The 20399-nt window shown below is 48.1% G+C and overlaps 1 protein-coding gene across 1 annotated transcript in view; it reads left to right on the top strand.

The window, feature by feature from the left end:
• LOC8036604 (cadherin-23) overlaps positions 1 to 20399 on the top strand; it is a 57862-nt gene that overhangs the window by 22182 nt on the left and 15281 nt on the right. Inside the window, exons 15-30 of the mRNA XM_029993195.4 lie at positions 1968 to 2220; positions 4032 to 4950; positions 5033 to 5242; positions 6349 to 6662; positions 9673 to 9798; positions 10883 to 11069; positions 13574 to 13797; positions 14480 to 14668; positions 15646 to 15759; positions 15829 to 15949; positions 17301 to 17593; positions 18100 to 18333; positions 19169 to 19257; positions 19317 to 19403; positions 19469 to 19537; positions 19600 to 19666. Of these exons, the coding sequence (XP_029849055.2) occupies positions 1968 to 2220; positions 4032 to 4950; positions 5033 to 5242; positions 6349 to 6662; positions 9673 to 9798; positions 10883 to 11069; positions 13574 to 13797; positions 14480 to 14668; positions 15646 to 15759; positions 15829 to 15949; positions 17301 to 17593; positions 18100 to 18333; positions 19169 to 19257; positions 19317 to 19403; positions 19469 to 19537; positions 19600 to 19666 (3496 nt within the window). The remainder of the gene's footprint in view (positions 1 to 1967; positions 2221 to 4031; positions 4951 to 5032; positions 5243 to 6348; positions 6663 to 9672; positions 9799 to 10882; positions 11070 to 13573; positions 13798 to 14479; positions 14669 to 15645; positions 15760 to 15828; positions 15950 to 17300; positions 17594 to 18099; positions 18334 to 19168; positions 19258 to 19316; positions 19404 to 19468; positions 19538 to 19599; positions 19667 to 20399) is intronic.

Here is a 20399-nt window from a genome sequence, read left to right as displayed (position 1 = left end):
CTTTAGAGCTCTGTATTAATTTCTTTGTTGGGAGGAATATGTTCGCGAGAAATATGTCCGAATTATTTGTGACCAGGACGGCGTGCTTATTGTTCCCCAAAATAGGTGTTATTAAGTATACCAAAACAACAAGGAACGAGGAACAGTGGGAGGGTGACCGCGAAGCAGTGATAGTTGCTTCGCGGTTGAAATAAATTACGATTATTCGAATTTCGGATTAGTAGTTTTGAATAATATTTGTTATTCGCTTCGAGATGAACTGTGATATTTGTATTTTTCCAAGTGCTGATCACGGTAGGTTAGCCCCGCTGAGCGCACCTCTTACCGAACAGCAGTGCACTGCGGGGAAGTAACACACGCAAAGCTCGCCTTTGGGGGTATGGCTTCTCCGCTGTGCCCCGGTGCTCGTTAAGAAGCGCGCTCAACAAGGCCAACCCGCCGTGATCAGCGCTTGGAAATATACAAATATCGCAGTCGCGTGCTCAGAAGAAAGGCACGCTTTCAAAGAGGGATGCAAAAAAAAAAAAAAACGTAATCTTTGGGAATGCAGATGTCTACGGTGAAGTAAAATTTTAAAAATCTTTCTGCTTATTTTAGGGCTGGGAAATTAATCCACTAACCTACCGATTATTCGACTAATGCTTTAATCGTAATTAACTCTTTTAATCGGTCAATCGGTAAACTTTTGACGACATAAAGAATGTAAAAAAAAAAACACGCTTTCACCATGCAGAGTGGACGAGTACACCTGTATGAAAGGTGAACTTTAGGTTAACTTTAAGCCTAAAGTAGACTGAGGGGGCAAGATTTGTAACTCCTTGCAATTGCAGACGCTTACGGGTATCCCAGCCACTTCAACGCCGTTTTAGTGTACGTTCAGAGCAGCAGATGAAAGGAGGTCGCTTTTGCAGGAGAATTTCTTAGAACCTCTTCGCCTCATGCAGCTGAAATAATAACTTGTGAGTGTGAGTGAGTACACATCGAGGTTGATTCATGATCAAAATTGTATATTGCGCCATTTAACACATGCTCAGAAAAAGAAAAAAAAAGTTTTTTTTGACCTTTTGTTTATAAATATTATGCATAGAAATGAAGGAGACCGATTAATCGAATAATTAATCGATTAATTGGGTTAAACTTTTAATCGATGGCCTTTTTAAATTTGAGATTTATGAAAGGATATTTGAAAAGAACAAGAAGATTATTTGCCATCCGAATGTAGGCATCGAACTTTCTGAGACCAAAGTCCAAAAATATAGATCGTATAAAATTAGCTTAGCTTAAAGATGGACAAGTAGAAGCTCGACAACAAGCTTCACGAGTTCAGCTGGGTTTTCATTTAAGCTTAGTGTAACAATAATGAAAGGCTTAAAGAAGTTAATTTATATTTGACTCCAAAATATTCTACCAATAGCACTATTCGTTTTGAAGTCAAAATCTACTATTCGAACATTCCCAATATAAATATAGGTCTAATGACAGCAGCAGTGAACACTCGAAGCCTTCCAGAGCACTCGCCGACGCTGATCATCGGAGGGTTTGTTTGGCGGTTCACTTGGGACGATAAACATCAGATATGTCCATGAATTTAATTTGACTGCGCAAGGGCAGTGGTGGGTGGTGATAAGGTGAAACTGCTTTTCACTAATGTACTCACTGCAAGTGCCAGCGCAGTTAGTTAAAATTGAACGTGCAATTTGATTTAGCTTTCACGGCTGTGATGGGTTCCCAGTCATGTTTGAAATACCCCCCCCCCCCCCCCCCTTTCCCAGAAAACGAAAATCAATGGGTGAGAGTAGCAGCGTACTGAAATTAGTTTTACGAAAGGCCACGTCTGGACCTACACATATCTATGATGACGCGGCTGTTGCGAGGAAGTGCCATGCTGATAGGGAAAAGGGATGCGAGACCCGACGGGATGAAAGGCCCTTGGTCTCGAGGCTGAACGGATGGTGCGGGGTGTCCAGACTGAAGCTGGACCCGGAGACGGGCAAGGTGGTGATGGCGACGTCAGAGCACGGCTTGGACCGGGAGACGACGCCCGAGTACCTGCTCACAGTGGAGGCGAGGGACGAGAACGGCCGGGGCAACCGCAACACGGTCCAGCTCCACCTGGTCCTGGAGGACGTGAACGACAACGCGCCTGGCTTCGTGCTGCCCTCGTACGAGGCGCGCATCCGCGAGAACGCCGCCGACTTCCGTACCCCATTCGTCGTCAGGGTAAGCGCGAGATCTCGGTGTGGGCTATCCGTGAAAGTGCCACTAGCGCAGATAAAGCATTTATACTGCCCCGTCATTGGTCCTGATGGTTCAGATCTCCTGACCAACCTCAGCCATATAGCGTAGCCCTTAGGCCACAGCCCTATTGCTCCAACATCATACATAAATAAGACAGAATGTTCCCTGCCGACACATGATGAGAGAAGTGTGTGCGGACACACGTCACGCATGTTTGAAGCATGTTTGCTTTGTACATGCTTAGAACATATCTGGTGACAGTTCTTGTACGACCAATGTGACGAGACCGCTATACGAAGAACGGACACGCCTCGGAAAGTGTCGCAGTGTGACCGCGGATTTACGTGGAACTCTTTTCGATACCGATATTTCCGAATTAAATTAGATATGTCAGCTCGAGAGGCCCAGTAAGCATGACGGTGAGTGCTCCTAAGTTGACAAACGAGCAGAGATTTAATTAGTGGTCCGGTGAGCACAGTAAACCCGAGCTGCCAACAAGAAGCATTGCTCGGATTGATTGGACGTTACGCGATGCATGTCGACCGCTCAAACGCCGCAACATAGTGAATTTTTTTAAAACAGCACATCCATACTCGTTGTCAGATCGAGAAAAAACATTCCGAGGACACCTAAAGCACTTCTTATGAGTTGTGAATGCGAAAGCATGAATGTCGTTCTTCCGCTCCCTTAGTTCGTCTGCGGTGTACTGGCTTGGACTACCATGCTTCGCTATTGCCGAGGTTGCGGCCGCCGACGACATAGCTGCCTCAGGCGCCGAGAGAAGCAGAAGCGGCCGCAGCCCCCCACCCCCCTCCGGCCACGCCTAACACGAGATTTATTTATTTATTTGACATACTGTCAGTCCTGATTAGGACTTTGACAGGAGTGGCAACGAGTTACACTTGTAAAAGCAACTGGTAAAATAATACGGCAACGAAGCACAATGCAAGGAACACCAAAAAACAATGCAAATCAAGAATAAACAATAGTTAGATTGCGTCGGCCGAGCGCGCGCTCTGGTGAAGCGGCCACCTGTGGCTATCTAAAAGCCGTTTGGCTCAGCCAGTGGGTTTTCTTTCGCGTTTTTTTTTTTAAATGCGGAAGCAATAACTGGTCTCATGGAGCGAGGTGACGTCATCAGTTGGAAGCGCGAAAACGGCTCCTAGTTTCCGCGCGCCTTCGGTTCCACTGGCTGGCGCTCGCCGACGGGGCTCTCATAAGCCGCTGCGCCATGGCCTCCGAGATCCCGAAGCGCGCGCGCGCTAGCACGCAGCAGATGACAAAGGGAGCGGACGAGCGGCTTGCATGCTTTCGCTTTCACAACTCGTAAGAAATGCTTAGGTGTACTTCGAGGTTTTTTTCTTGTTGTTTTTTCGGTTACAGACGCCGCTGGCTTCGCTTCATAAGATAGTTAATGCTTTCGCATTAAAATAAAAGTTTGCGTATAGTTTCTACGTTGCGTCAAGTAGTCCTTACGAGATCTGGTTGTCGTGGGAAGAAATAACGATCTTGGCGATTTAAACGTGTATTTCTCGGTAAAACGACACATAGCTAATCTGAAATGTACCTCCAGTAAGTTAGTAATGTTCCGCGAGGAGCTCGACCTTATTTACTGTGGCTCTTGATGTGAATACGAGTATACCCGCATTTTAGCACGTACCTGCACAACAAAAACGGCAAAGAGGAGCGTCTGACTGGCTATCAGCGAGAGTAGCTTGAAGGGTGATCGACACAGGCTTATTTGCTCTAATTGAATAAAAAGTACCCGATCAAATTGTGTACTCTGTTTTCAGGCCGTAGATGCAGACCAGGCGGGCACAGAAAATTGTCAGGTCCGCTACCAGATCGTGCGGGGCGATCCGGACAACAACTTTACCATCGACGAAGCCAAGGGACGCATAAAGCCGAGACAACCTCTTGACTTTGAGCGGATCGCGCAGCCCAGGGGAGACGTTCGGACGTTCAACCTCGTTGTGCGCGCTTACGATCTGGGCAGGCCTTCGCTCTCTAGCAATGTCAGTGTCGTCGTGTACGTCCAAGATGTCAACGACCACTCGCCCGTGTTTCCGAGCGACTTCGTAGCTAAGTCAATTCCCGAAGACGTCCAGGAGGGCACGGCCATCGTCAAGGTCCTCGCAGAAGACCAGGACCACTCGCCGAGCAACAGCAAGGTAGTCTATCGTATCCAGAACGGAGCCCAGGACAAGTTTGTGATCGACGCACTTACGGGAGTGATCTCCGTGGCTCCCGGCGCCAACCTCGATCCAGACCGGACATTCCCCAAGTCCGTGCTCTACAGTCTGCAGATCCTCGCTCTCGACGGGGGCCTGGGTGAGCAGCAGCGGTCGTCCATGGTCACCGTCAACATTTCCATCGTGGACGTGAACAACAAGGCTCCGCGTTTCGACGACCCGGGCACGGTGGAGCTCGTGGAAAACAGCGTCCCGGGCCACACGGTCGCTATCGTTCGGGCGACAGACCAGGACGACCGACCCATGCTAAGGTACTCACTGTGCCGGGCATCGAGTGAGGCGAGAAACGAGGACGGCGCTCTGGTGAGCGAATTCGACGTTCAACAGACGTTCGAGATACACGCTTTGGAAGGAAAGTTGATGGTGAAGAACAATGTGGACCGCGAGAAGATGGAGTCGATAAAGGTCTGCGTGAGAGTGGAAGACATGGCAGCCGCCACACCGCACCAGACGGCCACAGGTGAGTTCGCTCGACCCAGTGGGCTTCTCTCGGCACACGATATCCATCGCACGGCGCTCAACTCATGTCATGCTTCTTTCAGCCACGCTTTCGGTCAAGGTCATGGATGTGAACGACAACAAGCCTACATTCAAGAAGCCATTCTATCGACAAACAGTTACCGAGAACTCTGTGGTCGGAGCTCCGATCGTCACGGCTAGAGCGGTGGACGCCGACAAGAACCACACCGTCACTTATTCGTTGGAGGGAAAAGCGGAGTATCTTGCCTTGATCAACATTGACCGCAGGACGGGTATGTCATGGTTCTCAACGGTTTAGCTGAGATTATCTACCAATGCACAAAAATCAAAACATGAAAGACATCTTTGCCGTAGTGGATGGCAGTTATGGCAGTCAGTAGAGGTTAATAATAATAATAATAATAATAATAAAATTTATTTCCCATTCGATACAGGAATGAAGGAAACGGAGGGAAAAAGCTGTTGAACAGCTTGACGGAGCTCCCTGCTCCTTTACAGTTCCTCATGACAGATTCAAATACAAAGCAACAGCAAAAATATCAACATTGTATACAAAAATAGATCATAACCCATCGCAGACAACTGATATATTCAATTCATATAAGAAAATAAATCTTGCATTTGAACAGACATTATATCAACGTTTTTGTTTAAAAGGAAATTTAGTAAAGTAGGTAGCATATACTTTAGAGACTGCGTGGAATAGTTGTTATGGCAAAGAGGCACAGCCCAACGTGCCGCCGAACGAGTTGGATAGGAGGTAACATGTTCCCTTAGTTTAGAAAGTTTGGCCAAAATATCCACGTTTCTTTTTTTTTTTCTGCCTTAAAGCGGACCATAGGTTTATACGTATACATATCGAAAACACGCAACAAATTATATTTTTCAAGCAGACCCTCGGAGCTTGAAATATAAGAAACATTAGCAATGAGGCGAACAATTTTTTTTTGTAATAGATGAATTACAAATACATCTATTTGTAATAGATGTATTTGGAAGGCTATTGGCTTCTAAAGTCACTGGCAGGATGAGAACGGCAGGGCTTCTCCTTTGGATGTCCTGCCCTCACCACGCGCTCGTTGGCTTCCGCCGTGCTTTGGCTGGGCTTGCACACTCGATGGTCACGAGATGCCTGAAGCGTTATGGAAGGGAAGCCCGCGCTGGACGCTGCTCAACTGAACCACCTCGCTGCCGTTCTCCTGTTGTCCGGGACAAGAACAATTACCCCTCATCTCGGGTCTATCTTCTGAACAGTTTATCTGGAAATGACACGCGCGCTGATGTCTATTTCAATTTTCAAAGCGATGCTCGCACAGGTTTCCGCTGTACCCGAGTGAAAGATGACTCCGCGCCCCGATGACACATGATGTTTGCACAGGAGAGGTCACGGTGACTGGCAAGATCGACCGCGAGCTGTACAGCTGGATCAATGTAACCCTGAAGGCGACCGACTCAGGGCTGCCCCCGTTGTCTGGAGTCACGGACCTGCAGATCCAGGTGCTCGACGAGAACGACAACAACCCCATCTTCAAATACGGACCATCCGAGTTCTCCGTTTCTGAGGACGCCAGGGTAGGCTCATCGGTGGCCACCGTCCAAGCGGTGGACGCTGATGTCGGAGGGTATGGCAGGGTGACGTACGCCCTCGACGCCGCTGGCACCGACGGCAAGTTCAAGATCGACAGGGACTCGGCAAGTCTCTCCTTTCGCTTGTTCTCTTTCTTGTGACATTTCACCTTTCCCTTTGAAGAAAGCAATCGAAGATTATATCAAACGATATCCGCAGAAATGAAAAGCAAAAAAGTGAAAGCCGTTTAAAACTCTCTGTAACACCGAATTAGAGCGCAGCTTTTGAGGAGGAGGAGGGAGGGTACGGGGGGGGGGGGGGTCACATGACCTTGGGGTGACCTTGGTTACGCCGACGCCGACGGCGACGCCGCTCAAGCCGGGAACGGGCCCCTAAGAGCTGCGCTCTAAAACTAAGCTAAAACAATGTGCAACACTAAGAAAAACAACACAAAGTAATCTGGGAAATGAATCAGGAAGAGCATGAGTACAGAGCACTTGTCGTCACGAAACTCAGCCCTTGCTTTATCTTCGCGTCCGAGATCGTCTGTAGCGGCATCACAGTCCATGGAATATAGTCGTGCATGACTCGCTGACAGTCAAGTCTTGCCGATGCCGGTGGGATAGGCTCACAAAGAGCTGCGTGTCCTAGGCCCAGATAATTGAACTGTTTTGTCCGTGTCCGGGGCTAACCTGCCGCGATCAAGTACGAATATCGCAGTTAACCTCAAAGCAAATGTCGAATTGTGTGTTACAGTGAAACCCGTTTATAACGAACAGCAGGAAACGCTACGATCAGTTCGATATAGCGAGTAGTTCGATATAGCAAAAACCGTTTACAACGAACTTTCACATGTGGTCGTTGTAAGGCGAGAGCTTCTCTTTCCTTCTCATTTCTTCACTTTCGCCTTGTAACTCAAACTAATTTTTTTTTTTTTTTGCATGCTTGCAAGGTTTGTTCTTATAGCTAATCTCTCTTCCTGAATCGCTTGTCTTCGTGGGCAAACGCTTTAAGGCGCGTTCACACTCTTGCAACCGAGTACGACCGAGAAAGACTTCTTGAGACCGGATGCGCTGAGCGGAGTTGGTCCTAAGAGATCGCAAGAGGCTTCAAAACCGGTTTGGTCTCTCTCGGTCGTACTCGGTTGCAAGAGTGTCAACGAACCTTTAAATTAAAAGTTTTTTTTTTTTTTTTTTTTTTTTTTCTTGGCGTGCGTGCAGAGTATTTTTTAACTTTCTCCCCTACTGAATTGCTTCTCCTCGCTCGATTTTGTTCGCAACTTAAGCTTTTGGAATGTTCTCTCTTTCCTACTTCTTTTTTGACGGAAGGGCAGGCTAGAAGACGATTGTTTGCGCGCTTTTGGAGGCCTTCCCGGGGAGAAAAAGTTCGATTTAGCCAATATGTTGTTCGTACTTTTTCATGCATCTTTATTTGAATTTTTCGCGAGTTCGATATTGACAATAATTCGTTGTACATGGGGTTCGTTCTAAACGGGTTTCACTGTATTCGAAAGTAGTATTCGCAAAGTTGAATATTTTCTAAACCCTATCATCTTCATAAAACTCCGACACATCTCTGAGCTTATTGTACGATCCCATACAGTATTGGCATATTCAGCGAAACTTTTTTTTTTTTTTTGACCTCCCCGAGATACACACAAAAAGAAACGACGTTGAATAAGATTTATACGCTCAACCCTGGATTCCGTCTACCGATTCCGTATCCACCCCTTTAAGGGGTGTTTTTAGGTATTCGAGAGGTGGAACTGGGATACAAACTGTATAGGCTAAAGACATAAACCTTGGTTGACGGAATTCTCATGAGCGTTTCATTACCGGTTCAGTAGAGAGCCTATTTACACTTTTTAACGAGTTGGATACAAGCGGAACAAACGTAAAATAAAGTATACAACTGAAACTAAAAAAAATCTCGTGCAAGTTCGCACTGAAATGGATGGTCTCCGAGATGACGAACTCACAGCCAGGGATCAGGAGGAGCTTTTGTTTAACTCCTTGGGTTATAAAAGGGCTGCTGAGTCCCTGTAAATAGATCTGAACCGCTAAAATTAAGAATTAACCGAGTTGTAAGTATATACGAAGTTCTAGGTTGAGGACATTATATTCGCTGTACATTGCGGGAGGTTCAAAAATAGTCGTAGGAATTTCTTCTTTAGCAGAAATATGGGTCTGATTCTATATTATGCAACCAAAGTTCGGTACTTGGCGCATATAGATCTTGCTGCAGACTGGCGCTGTCTCGTACGTATGGTTGCATATTGGTTAATACTTCTACTGCCTTAGGTTCACGGAATAGTACAACCTCTATGTCATTTCCAGCTAAATTCTTCGTCGTATATCATACCTAATGTCTCGAGTTGCAAATGTGTGGAATTTATTGATCATTGACATGCAGTTGAACTATTAACTCTTCATCGACTGAAAATATTAATAGTGATTGTTTTAGTCGCATTCATATAGAGAATTACATTAGCTAACCACGTCGATAGCCTCTAGAGGCAATTTCGAAGTTTAATTTATGAGGTCTGAAAATCTGTAGATCCAGTAATGAAGGTTATATCATCAATATAAACTATAGTACGTCCCATCTGTCATCAAAGAAATGGAACGAAAGAAGATAGGACTGTTTTCTGAGGTACCCTGTTTGCTGGAGTAGTCCTTATTTCAATTTACTTTTATAACAAAAGCAATGTTCCTATAGCCTGTCATAGTTTCTTTTGCATGGGAAACACCTTTAAATCCTGGTGGCCAGATGCTGTAAATTTTTGGCACAATCCCGAATAAACAACCATATAAAATTCATACCCTGGTGTTTTGAAACAAACCTGTTGCAACAAAAGTGAGCGAAGAGCGAAGCTGTAAAAATAGGCGAGCCGTTTCTTCACGCCCGCTAAAAAACCCTGGTAGCACCAGGTGACCGAAATTAAACATGTGGCGGCAAGCATGAAACAAATAGTTTGTTGGAGTCGCCAATGTACGCGAGGGAAGCATGATTGGTGTAGCCTCCGTGCAACGGTTCGTTTCATGCTTTGAGTCTTTATCGATTCTATATCGCTGCGCAGGACGTTGACTGGGTGATATGTCAACAGTGTTCATTGGTATACTACTTGTTTTGCAGGGCATCATAACGGTGGCAATGCCACTGAACCGTGAGGAAACTGCGTCGTACTCCCTAATTGTTCAAGCCTGGGACAACTACGAGGCTGGTTTTGGAACCGACGAAAGTCGCAGAACTTTCAAACAAGTGAGTCCACCTTAATGCGGTACAACCTAGACATAATCCTTGTTCCCTCTCCGCCCCACTTAAAGGCACACTAAACTCACGTTCCCCACCGCCATCCTCCCATAAAAAAATATAAGAGAAGAAAAAAAATTTTTTAAGTGCCATGGACTGGAGTGCGAGACAGATTTCGAATGGGGAGCTAATTCGAAACATGCTTCTATTACGAGACGTAAGCCCCAAATAGAATAATGGTTCGGAATTTCTCCTTATCAGAAACGAGTCTCAAGACAGAAATATTACGCTATTTTTTGTTTTGTGACATACGTGCTATGTTGAGCATATAACACACTAGATGGTTTGTTTAGGCTAGTCGGTTATTCGACAGCTTGAGGTAAAAACAGCGCCACTCGACAAGGACGAAGGACAAGAACGGGCTGAGTCTTGCCTGTTCCTTTTTCTTCGTCCTTGTCCAGATGCGCTCTTTTTACCTATAACATACCTTTTCTCTTTTAATCCAATGATTTCTTTAAAGGTAACTTTACCTGTTAAGCGCCGTGATTTCTTTTTTTTTTTTTTTTTTGCCTGGCTGGCTGTTATCGCTTCCCACATCAGGTTCCCTTCAGTACTACGCAATACTTTTTTTTTTTTCGTGTAATAATATTTGCGTCGTAGGTACTAGCGCTTGACCTTCTTGTGTCTTGAAACGTGTAATCACTTGCATCAGCACATCGTATCTGAATTTTCACTGCTGTAAAAGGCCACAATGAAACTGCTGATCCATCATAAAACAGGCAGACCGTGGACTCTGTCTGAGGCGTATTTTTCCCTTGTATGATGCTCCTGTCACATTGATGATACGAAAAAAAGTCTGCAGACATGTTCACAGTATATACCATATATATATATATATATATATATATATATATATATATATATGAAGCAAACATGTTTTGAACATCTTTGAGGCGTGTCCGCAGCTACTTCTGTTATCATGTCTTTACCGAACACAGTGTCTTTTGGTCTTTTGTATGGTGTAGAAGCGTTGAGACTGTGGCTCTTCAGCGTCCTCGAGATACTGACTGAAGATTAAAATAACTGTTTCCAGGTCAGCGTCCGAGTTGTGGACGTGAACGACGAGTCGCCGGTGTTCGTCCGACCAACGCAGTGCGCTCAAGTGAGCGAGTTCCATCGCGCCCATGAGACGGTCTTCTTGGCCTCCGCGACGGACGGAGACGATCCCACCAGTCCAAACTCCAAGATCACCTTTACCCTTCAGTCAGGATTCGACGCGGGTGAGTTCCTGCCTGCGCCCTTCGCACCCAGCAAGGAGGAGTCCCGAAAGATCATACTTAGCGGCACTTGCAGCAGTTACATATAACTTTTGCGAGTTGACCTCATCGGGTCTAAAGCTGCGCTCTCAGTTTGACCGTGAATATCGTAGCTCTGCACACTCCCGGCTGTGAAGCGCCTCTTTAAATGTCGCTTCAAGCCGTTTAATAAAGAAACGGGGGAGTGGGGAGGGAACTGCATTTTTTTTTTTTTTTCACCTGCTATATATATATATATAGTACTGGGGTTCTCCATCGATGTGCCGCAACGGACGCTGGCTGTACCTTGAGCCACCGGAGCCAACCCATAAGTCCGAGTGTGTCACGTGATTTTCCGGTTGATCGGAGCTCGAAGTCACTTGTATGTGGCGCTGAATTGGCTAACAAGCTTCGTAACGTACGTTGCGGTACATCATAAGGTGAAGGTGATTATGTGGGCAGAAACTGAGAGAGAGGAGGCGACAAGAACGCGAGAAGATGTCGGAACGCCGAGTTATGGTTAGAATCATTGCAGGCTACCCTGAAAGCATTTGTCTCCACTGTAGACGCCGAACGCGTTTGAAAGCGGAATGCGGGCGTCCGGCGTTTGGCGTTCGCATTCGAACGCGTTCGACGAGTGCTGTGGAGACAAAGGCAGCTCTTTACGTCTATCAACCAATCATTCTAACCAGAGCTCGGCGTTCCGGCATCTTCGCGCGTTCTTGTTTCCTCCTCTCCCTCAGTTTCTGCTTGCACTTGAGTATTACAGCGAAGCTGTTATGCTCTAGGCTCTGTCAAAAATGCGTCCGCGGAGGTTGACAGAAAACTCCCCATTGGTCATGGCAAGTATGACTAAACTTTAAAAAAAAAAGGGGGGGGGCGAATTAGCGTGAGTCAGCCTTCCTTGGCTTTATTAGATAGTGAGGTCCTGATCCCTTGTTATTATCTCTAGGCATCGTCCTCGAGGTCGTCATAGAAGTCGTCCTTGAGTTTCTTCCGGCAGGTTGTCCTCTAGGCGTTGTCCTCGAGGTCGCCCTTGAGGTCGTCCTAGATGTCATTTGAGAGGTCGTCCTGAAGTCACCCCTGAGGTCGTCCTAGACGTCGTCCTCTATGCATCGTCCTAGACATCCTAAAAATAACAGCTTCGCTGGTTCTCCATCTTCACGTGAAGTGGAAGGGCTCTGTCTGCAATTTTTAGAGCGCAGCTCTTAGGCGTCCATTTCTGGCTTGAGCGGCGTCGCCTTTGGCGTCGGCGTAACCGCGCGTTGCATTATGGGACGTTTTCCATAATGGCGTCACACGTGACGTCACGTGTGAAATCACGAGGGTCACGAGCGACGTCACGAGCGACGTCACCGCGAGTTGCATTACTGGCAAATTCCCCCCCTAAATTTAGCAGAAAAAGTTCCCCACTAAATTTAGCGGAAAAGTTTCCCGCTGAATTTAGCGAGAACATTTCCCCGCTAAATGTAGCAGAAAAAATTTTCCACTGAATTTAGCGAGAAAATTTACCCGCAAAATTTAGCGGAAAGAAATCCCCGCTAAACTAAAAGGAAAATTTCCCCGCTAATATTAGCAGAAATAATTTCCCGCTAAATTTAGCGGAAAAAATTACCTGCTAACTTTAGTGAAAAGCTATTCCCCAAAAAACTTTCACGCTAAATTTACCAAAAAATGTTTCCCTCTAGATTCAGTGAAAAACTTCCCTGCTAAATTTCCCCCTCAATTTCATGAAAAAAATTCCCCGCTAAATTTAGCGAAAACATTCCCCCTAAAGTTAGCGGAAAAAATTCCTCGCTAAATTTAGCAGAAACATTCGTCGCTAAATTTAGCGGGAAAAATTCCCTGCTAGATTTAGTAGAAAATTTAGTAAAAAAAAGAAATGTCCTGCTCGGAAAAAATGTTTTGCTTCGTTTAGCGGAAAAATTTCCGCGTTAAATTTAGCGGAAAAATTTTCCCACTAAATTTAGCGGGAAAAAAATTCCCTGCTAAATTTAGTGAACAAAATTCCCTGCTGAATTTAGCAGAAAATGTATTTCGCTAAATTTAGCGGGAAATTCAGCGAAAATTTCCCCCTAAGTGTGGAGGGAGCAGGAGAGGAGGAGGGAAGGGTACGGATGAAAAAGAGGAGTGCATACCTTCCTCTCCGTGCCTTCCTCTCCTCCTCCTCAAGAGCTGCGCTCTTATTCGGCGTTACAGGGGATTGTAAACGTCTTACATTTTTTATAACTATACTCAAAATATTGTTTGATGGTCCCTTTACAAAGCGCCCTCGTGATGGCGTTCTATGAATTAATATGATTCTCGAATATTGGACACAAATATCGACGCTGAGTTAGAGTGCCCGGCGTAATTTCGAACCGCAGCAACTAGCGAGAGTAGAAGGCTTCCAGATAAATAGAACAGAAGTCATAAAAGGGCGTTGATGCCCTTCGGCCAGACGCGGCGTGGTCGTAAGGTCGTGCGAGGAAATCGCCCGTCCCTTGCAGACCTGTTCGAGGTGGAGACGCTGCCGGACAACACGGCCAGAGTGGCCAACCGGTACTCTCTTCGCGGACGTGTGGGCAACGCCACTGTGGCCCTCAAGGCGCAGGACCAGGGGCTGCCTCCGCGCTCGTCCGTCCAGAGGTTCACCGTCTGCGTGTCAGACGTCAACGACCACAGCCCTGTCTTCATCAGGCCGCCCCAGAACCACACCATACGGATACCCGAGGTAGTGCTTCAGCCTCCCGGTTGTTTATCTTTAACTCGTTTTTGCGCACACGCTTGTGTTGCTAACTTTGGAACGAAATTCAAGTTCTGTGCGTATAATATCGTAATAAAACGCGGGAAAGTAGCTTATGTGTTCGCTCAGTTTGAATGATGCTGTGTTAACCTCAACGTAAAAGCAAAACAAGCACAAAGGCCTAACCCTTCTATGTCGGTGACGAGACGAGGGAAGAATATAACCATTTCCAGGTGGTCGAAACGGTCGCTGAGCCACGTGAAACATCACGGAAAGGCACCTAGTTCTCGCGCCGCCTCTCCTTACCGTCGAGATAAATAAGCTACAAGGTCGAGCCTCACACTTTTACCATACTTGCTGTACGCGTGCATTTAGTTACGTGCAGATTAATACTTACGTGCGGTTCTAGAGTTGTTCAATGCCCATCTTGTAGCTCTTAATTTGTCTGCACTTGATGCGACACAGCGAGTAGTAAATATCAACACACATGCTATAAACGAAAGGCACCACAAAGAATATTTTGAGCTATTCTAAAAAAGATAGAAGTTCACCTGCACTTGTCTCGGGTTGCCGGTGCAACCGTACTTCGGGCAGTTCGTCTCTGCGTCATTCGTTGACTCTTTAACATCGGGCGCTTTAAGGTATACAGCTCCGCCTTGTTCCTCCGTAGAACGCCACCCTGGGCACGGTGGTCGTCGAGGTGGGGGCCGAAGACGGCGACTTCGGGGCCAACGCCGAGGTGCGCTACCGACTCAAGGACCTGCCCAACAACCACTGGAAGACCTTTCGGCTGGACGAAATCACAGGCATCATCACGCTCAGGCTGCCGCTGGACCGCGAAACGCAGAAGGTCTACGAGGTGGGTGCCCCTTCCAAAGGCTCTGCTGCTGAGGTGGTAGCCAAAAGAGGACAAGGCCCGTGTATTATATCGTCGATAGTAGATCCCTGGCCCGTCCAAAGCGGCAAACACGTGCAAGCTTGAGGAGAGTACGCCGCAACGCGGCAAACTCTTGAGTCTTGGCGTTGCCAATGACTCGAGACACCCCGAGGCGCGCTCGCGGCGACCTGTGGTGCGAATCTATACGGCGGGACCAAGTGGGACCGAGGGACCGGGACCAATCCCGCCTGGTGCGATTGGTCTGCGGGGCGGAGCTGGCCAATCGCAGCAATATCGGTCCCTTGGTCCCGCTTGGTCCCGCTGTGTAGATTAGGGCCCCTGAACGGCAAAATAGGCGTGCGCCTAGATGACAAGCCACAGGCCTCTTCTTCTAGGCGGTGGATGAGGATCCCTGGGTTGAATCTCCACCCCTCCCCTTTTTGGTCTGGATAAGCATCGTACCAGCGTGGGGTCGTGGATCACTACTGCGTGGTGCATGCTAAAGACCCCAGGCTAACGGTCTTACAGCACTAGCTAAATGTCTTATCTACAGCTGTGAGTGAGACAAGTCGGCCGTCGAGGTAGACTAATTTCGAGGCTGTCTAAACACATAAAAACAACACAATTACTTTAGGCGATGGATAAATCCGAGACTTCTTACTGCAAAGCGCATTTTGAGTGACGTTTGCTGCTTGCATAAGAAAAGCCCCTCCAAGATTCATGACCTTTCGTAGATTGTACACAAAAGCTTTACAATTTTAGCGAGGGCCCGTGCTGTCACTTTGAGCGCCACGCGCCTTCAGGGCCGGCAATTTACAGCGTACGATTTCCGTCAAGACCCTATTGTGTTCAGGGTCCTCTTGAGCTCATAATGAATTGAAAATATCCGAGACCCGACTGGACACTGTTCTGCAAGATATATCGTCAAGTCGACTCTTGATCGAATGTTTTTCTCGCAGCTTCGTGTTGAAGCGTTTGACTTGGGCCAGCCGACGTCCCTGTCAAGTGACCTGGACCTCACCGTGTTCGTGACAGACGTGAACGATTACGCCCCAGAGTTCACAGAAGATGTGGTAAGTGCGGCATGCTTTGCAGGTTCTCGAACCTAGTGTTGGAGCACACGTGGTTCGTTTCTTTCGCAGCACCAGCTTACGTTTACGGAGAACATGAAGCCCGGCGCGGAGAGCTACAAGCTGATCAACACGATCGATCGCGACGACGACCTGAGCATCTTGAAGCCCATTCCCTGCTACTACATCGTCGGTGAGTTGGGAACACACCGTGGGCGACCACAGGGTCGGCTTCAAAGGTTCCGAGGCAGCATATAATTCTCTATACGACATTCAGAAAGAACGAAGAGTCCGTTTTTCTGCTTCTGTCCCTTTTTTTTTTTTTTTCTGGGAGTGGTGGTGGGGTAAGGGGATCTTGAAGAGACCCAAAATCGCGAACGGAGCATGCACAAGAGGCCACAATACCATATTGTCACGTGACCTGACGTTACGCGACCAGGAGGCTCCCGTGAACGGCTTCTGTGGTCGCGGGATTTTGGCGAAAGCCTAAGCGGTTTGTTTTAAGGGCGAAGCTCCTTAGGGTCTAGTCTTGTCCGGCGTTCGTGCTCACATCGATTGCACTGCCTCCGAAATCGGCCCATTTAAAAAAAAAAGAAACGTACGCCCGCACGTGGGTTCCAACTCAGGACCGCTTGCTTACGAGGCAGACGTCTTAACCACTACGGTACACTCCAACGTTGCATGTAACTGTAGCCGCTCAACGTCTATACAGGAGAGGACGCTGCCGTCAAATGCGTATATAATCGCGTTAAACTTTGCATGCATTGGCTCAACGTATTATAGACGAGAGGGCGCTGCGGTCAAATGCTCAAATGCGTACATAGCCACGATCCATACCACAGATTCTCTTTCTGACATGGACCGTTGACTTAAGCGGTGGAGATGCGTTGCCACGGCTTTTAGCGGATCGAAGCTGATCCGCTAGAAGAACCACGCTCTGAATTTCACCGACCATAAAGCAGTAATAATGAAGTCGAAACGGCAACGTCAGCACTACCTATGAGCAATACAAAAAATCAGCACCATCAGCACTAATTATGAACGATAAAATCAGTATCATCAGCACCACCAGAGCTTCGCCTCAATCAACATCATTCACCGCGTGAAGATGCGTTCATTTTTTTTTTTTTTTTACGTTAACGAAATGGAGGTAACCCTATTTGACCACGTCATAGCTCTTTGTCTTCGTGATGCTCTGCATTTTTCCAGCGCTAATCACCCAGGTGAAAAATGCTGAATAATTGGGCTGTGAACGCATACACTATGTCTAATATTCCGTAGAGAAGAGCTGCTGCGCAGGTTCACGTTCCACAGCGAAATAGACAAAGATGGCAGTACACAGAAAGCGGTTATTGGTGCACAGTCGCACCGTACACGGCAGTTGGCGTGCCACCACTGTTTACTTATCTATTTTCGCGAGTTCGCGCACTGATGAGTTCTCTTCTGTGTGCGTATCCGTGAATATCACATAAAGACCACGGGCTCCGATATGGTGCAAAGACGCAAGCACGCGATGAGGCGCTTTAGCCGAGCTGTGCTTACAGGTGGCAACGAGCGCGGCCGCTTCTCGCTGGACCTGTTCACGCACCAGCTGTCGGCGAGCGAGGTGTTGGACCGTGAGGAGGAATCCAACTACACGCTGCTGGTGCGGGCCTCGGATGACTGCTTCCACGAGCCGCGCCCCGTGGCCCGCTTCGACTCGAGGGATAACACGCTGCTCCAGGTCCAGATCACCGTGCTCGACGTCAACGATAACCCACCCAGGTTCGTGAGCCCGGTCTTCACGGGCGGCGTCACCATGGAGGCCGACTTCGGCGTCGTCTTCATGGCCGTCAGGGTGAGTGCCTCCGCCTTCGGCCTGCTGACTGAGGCCGTCCTCTACCGTGTCGTACTTGCATATGACATCACGTGTATATCTGAACAACCAGGGCGGGTGGAGGTCTCAACGTCCTTGTGACGGTCTAATTAACTCGGTGAAGATATGTGGGAGGGCGTACACAGGAACCATCCAACTAAGCAGATATTTCTTTATCTATCGTCATGTTTCTTTCTTCCCAATAACTCTCGCAATATTTATTAGACACTTTTCCTAGACTGTAGACTGCGGACTGGGCCATGCGGGCACCTGCTCTGTTAAACTCAACTCGACCATACGAGCTCCCGATAGCAACGCGAAGGTTTTGCGTGCGGTGTATACGTGACAAACTAGACCGTTCTGTCGAAAGTGAACTTTCCTCATCGATAGAACTGCTGGTACGGGCTCTATGCTCCCTTAGTTTACGTTAACTTTGCCCGGAGACTTGTGGGAGAGAAAACTACGAGCCCGAGCGGCCCGTTCTGCAGGCGGTGGACCTTGACGACGGCATCAACAGCCTGGTGAGCTACTACTTGGTGGGCGAGATCCGGCGCACGCTGTCCGAAGGCCTGGAGTCCCTCACGGGGCCCCCGTTTCTCATCAACCATCGGACCGGGGAGCTCAGCCTCAACTTTTACCCGCAGCGAGGCATGAAGGGCTACTTCGACCTCACCGTCGTCGCCAACGACACCCAGGGCCTGCAGGACAGCGCCAGGGTCTTTGTAAGCACTGTCCCCGTTGACCCGCCCCGTCTTCGCGACTCGTGCCCTAGGCTTGTCTTCCCGACCACTTTGAGTCCGTCCGGGAGTATTCGCACTCGTACAGCACATATGTAAGTGCTGCACGTGTGTGACCAGCTTCAGAAATGCATACTGCACTACAGCACTTTTCCTGCGCACTTCAATGTGCCTGGCGCCATTGGACTAATTTCTAGTGCCGGATGCCACCGATTAACGCCCCTCGGGCAACAGATGCTCTGTCTTGGGCTCTGCGTAAGGTCAAGTGCGGCTGCACACTACCCGTATTAAGGTATCGACCCAGTTTACGATATATGTCAGGTGAAGAGGACACAAAAACTAGGAGTGCAATATTTTTGCAAAATATATGCGTATACCTGCATACGAATTTTTCAGTCGTGCCTTCAGTGGTTAGAAAAAGAAATAACAATTGTTTAGAACTTCGTTTGTCGTTGATTAATTTCAAGCTTGGAACATAGCAGGAACAATATGCATAGTCTTTAGCCGCGATACAGTATATATGCCGAAGCAACGCAGTCGGAAGCCTGGCCTATAAAAGTTCCCCTCCACTTAAACCACAGCCGAATGCTCGGACGTTTGAAAGGCCTCGTAGCGGGTGCACTACAATGGCTGCCTCCGTAGTGAGCCATTGCTCTGAAGAAGACAGAGAGGACACGCGCCCTACGAGTGTTCAGTTCCTATCGAACAGGTTCACACCTGCGCTGCAGCGCTTTCACGATGAGCTACACTGTGCGCCGTAGGCTCCGGTCAAATGTCGCTGCGGAGCTCGAGGTTCGAACTTCTCCAACTACCCTTTCAGATCTACCTTCTGAGGGAGGACCAGCGAGTCCGGTTCGTCCTGCGGCTGACGCCCGAGGAGTTTCGGGACAAGATGGAGGAATTCCGAGAGTGAGACGAGTGTCGCTGTCCGTTCTGACGAGTTCCCTGACCGAGCGCTCGTTCCGCAGGGTGCTGGCCAACATCACGGGAGCTATCGTGAACGTCGACGAGGCCAAGGTGCACGAGAACGAAGACGGCTCTGTGGACCGCAAAAAGTAAGTGGTTGTCCTCTTGACGCCGCTCAGCACGCATCCGTGACCACTCGCGTGTCGTCCCGCAGGAGTGACCTCTACCTGCATTTCGTGAACCGGGAGGACAATTCCATCATGGAGGTGTCCACGGTCCTCACGTAAGCCCGTCTCAATCATCAAAGACGAACTAAGAAGGCTCACGGCCGCGTTTCTATTCAAGGTTGATCGACAAGAACATAGAGTTCCTGGACAAGCTCTTCAAGGAATTCAACGTGCTATACAGCGAAGTAAGCGCTTGCTTTATGTTTATCTAACTCGGACGAGATTGACGACTTACGTCAACCTGAAACGCTGGTCTATATCCATGACGTCCAAATGTGCAGGGTGCGGCTGCGCGATAGAATGTCTGAAGTTCTAGCGGTATGGGCAGTTAATGATACTGACCCCCTGATATCCGAGGCAGTTTTAGCATAATAACTACTGTGACAGATTAAAAACCCAGTAGATGCATGCTCCGCCTCGAACGCAAACGTTTTGCCTTTGATAACTCCTCGTCGCACTCGCAGCCCAATCCTGGCGATAGGCAATGATCGTGCGCTGAACGCGGAGCGTCTACTACGTTTTTAAGTTGTCGCTGACAATAATAATATAAACGTTCACACGTACATTGGGCTCTGATGCTCCCTGATGCCCAAGAATGTTTGGGCAGAGGCCTCGTGCGTATAGTGCACCTTTGATCAGCGCTCAAAGTGCCCGAGCGCTCGGGCACCCATAGCATTGACTGCATTGCCTCAGAAAGTTGTGCCTGAGCTTGCAAGGTTGGGTTCTCAGCACCGCGTACGAGTGGCTTAAATGGGTCAGGCACGTTCACTCCGAAAGAATGCTTCGAATATTCCGTCGCGGGTAGCTGCCAGCGACAATGTTTGGATGTTCGTATTACACGACGAAACCTCCCGCTGGTAGCCGGACATTGTGTGGTGCATTTGCCTGGTGCTTTCTTGCACGGCATGACACATGCTG

Source organism: Ixodes scapularis, unplaced genomic scaffold (genome assembly GCF_016920785.2).
Source record: "Ixodes scapularis isolate PalLabHiFi unplaced genomic scaffold, ASM1692078v2 PGA_scaffold3__209_contigs__length_174095766, whole genome shotgun sequence".
Classification (NCBI taxonomy): domain Eukaryota; kingdom Metazoa; phylum Arthropoda; class Arachnida; order Ixodida; family Ixodidae; genus Ixodes; species Ixodes scapularis.
The sequence above is the reverse complement of the archived record's forward strand: the minus strand, read 5'-3'. Positions and strand labels throughout refer to the sequence as shown.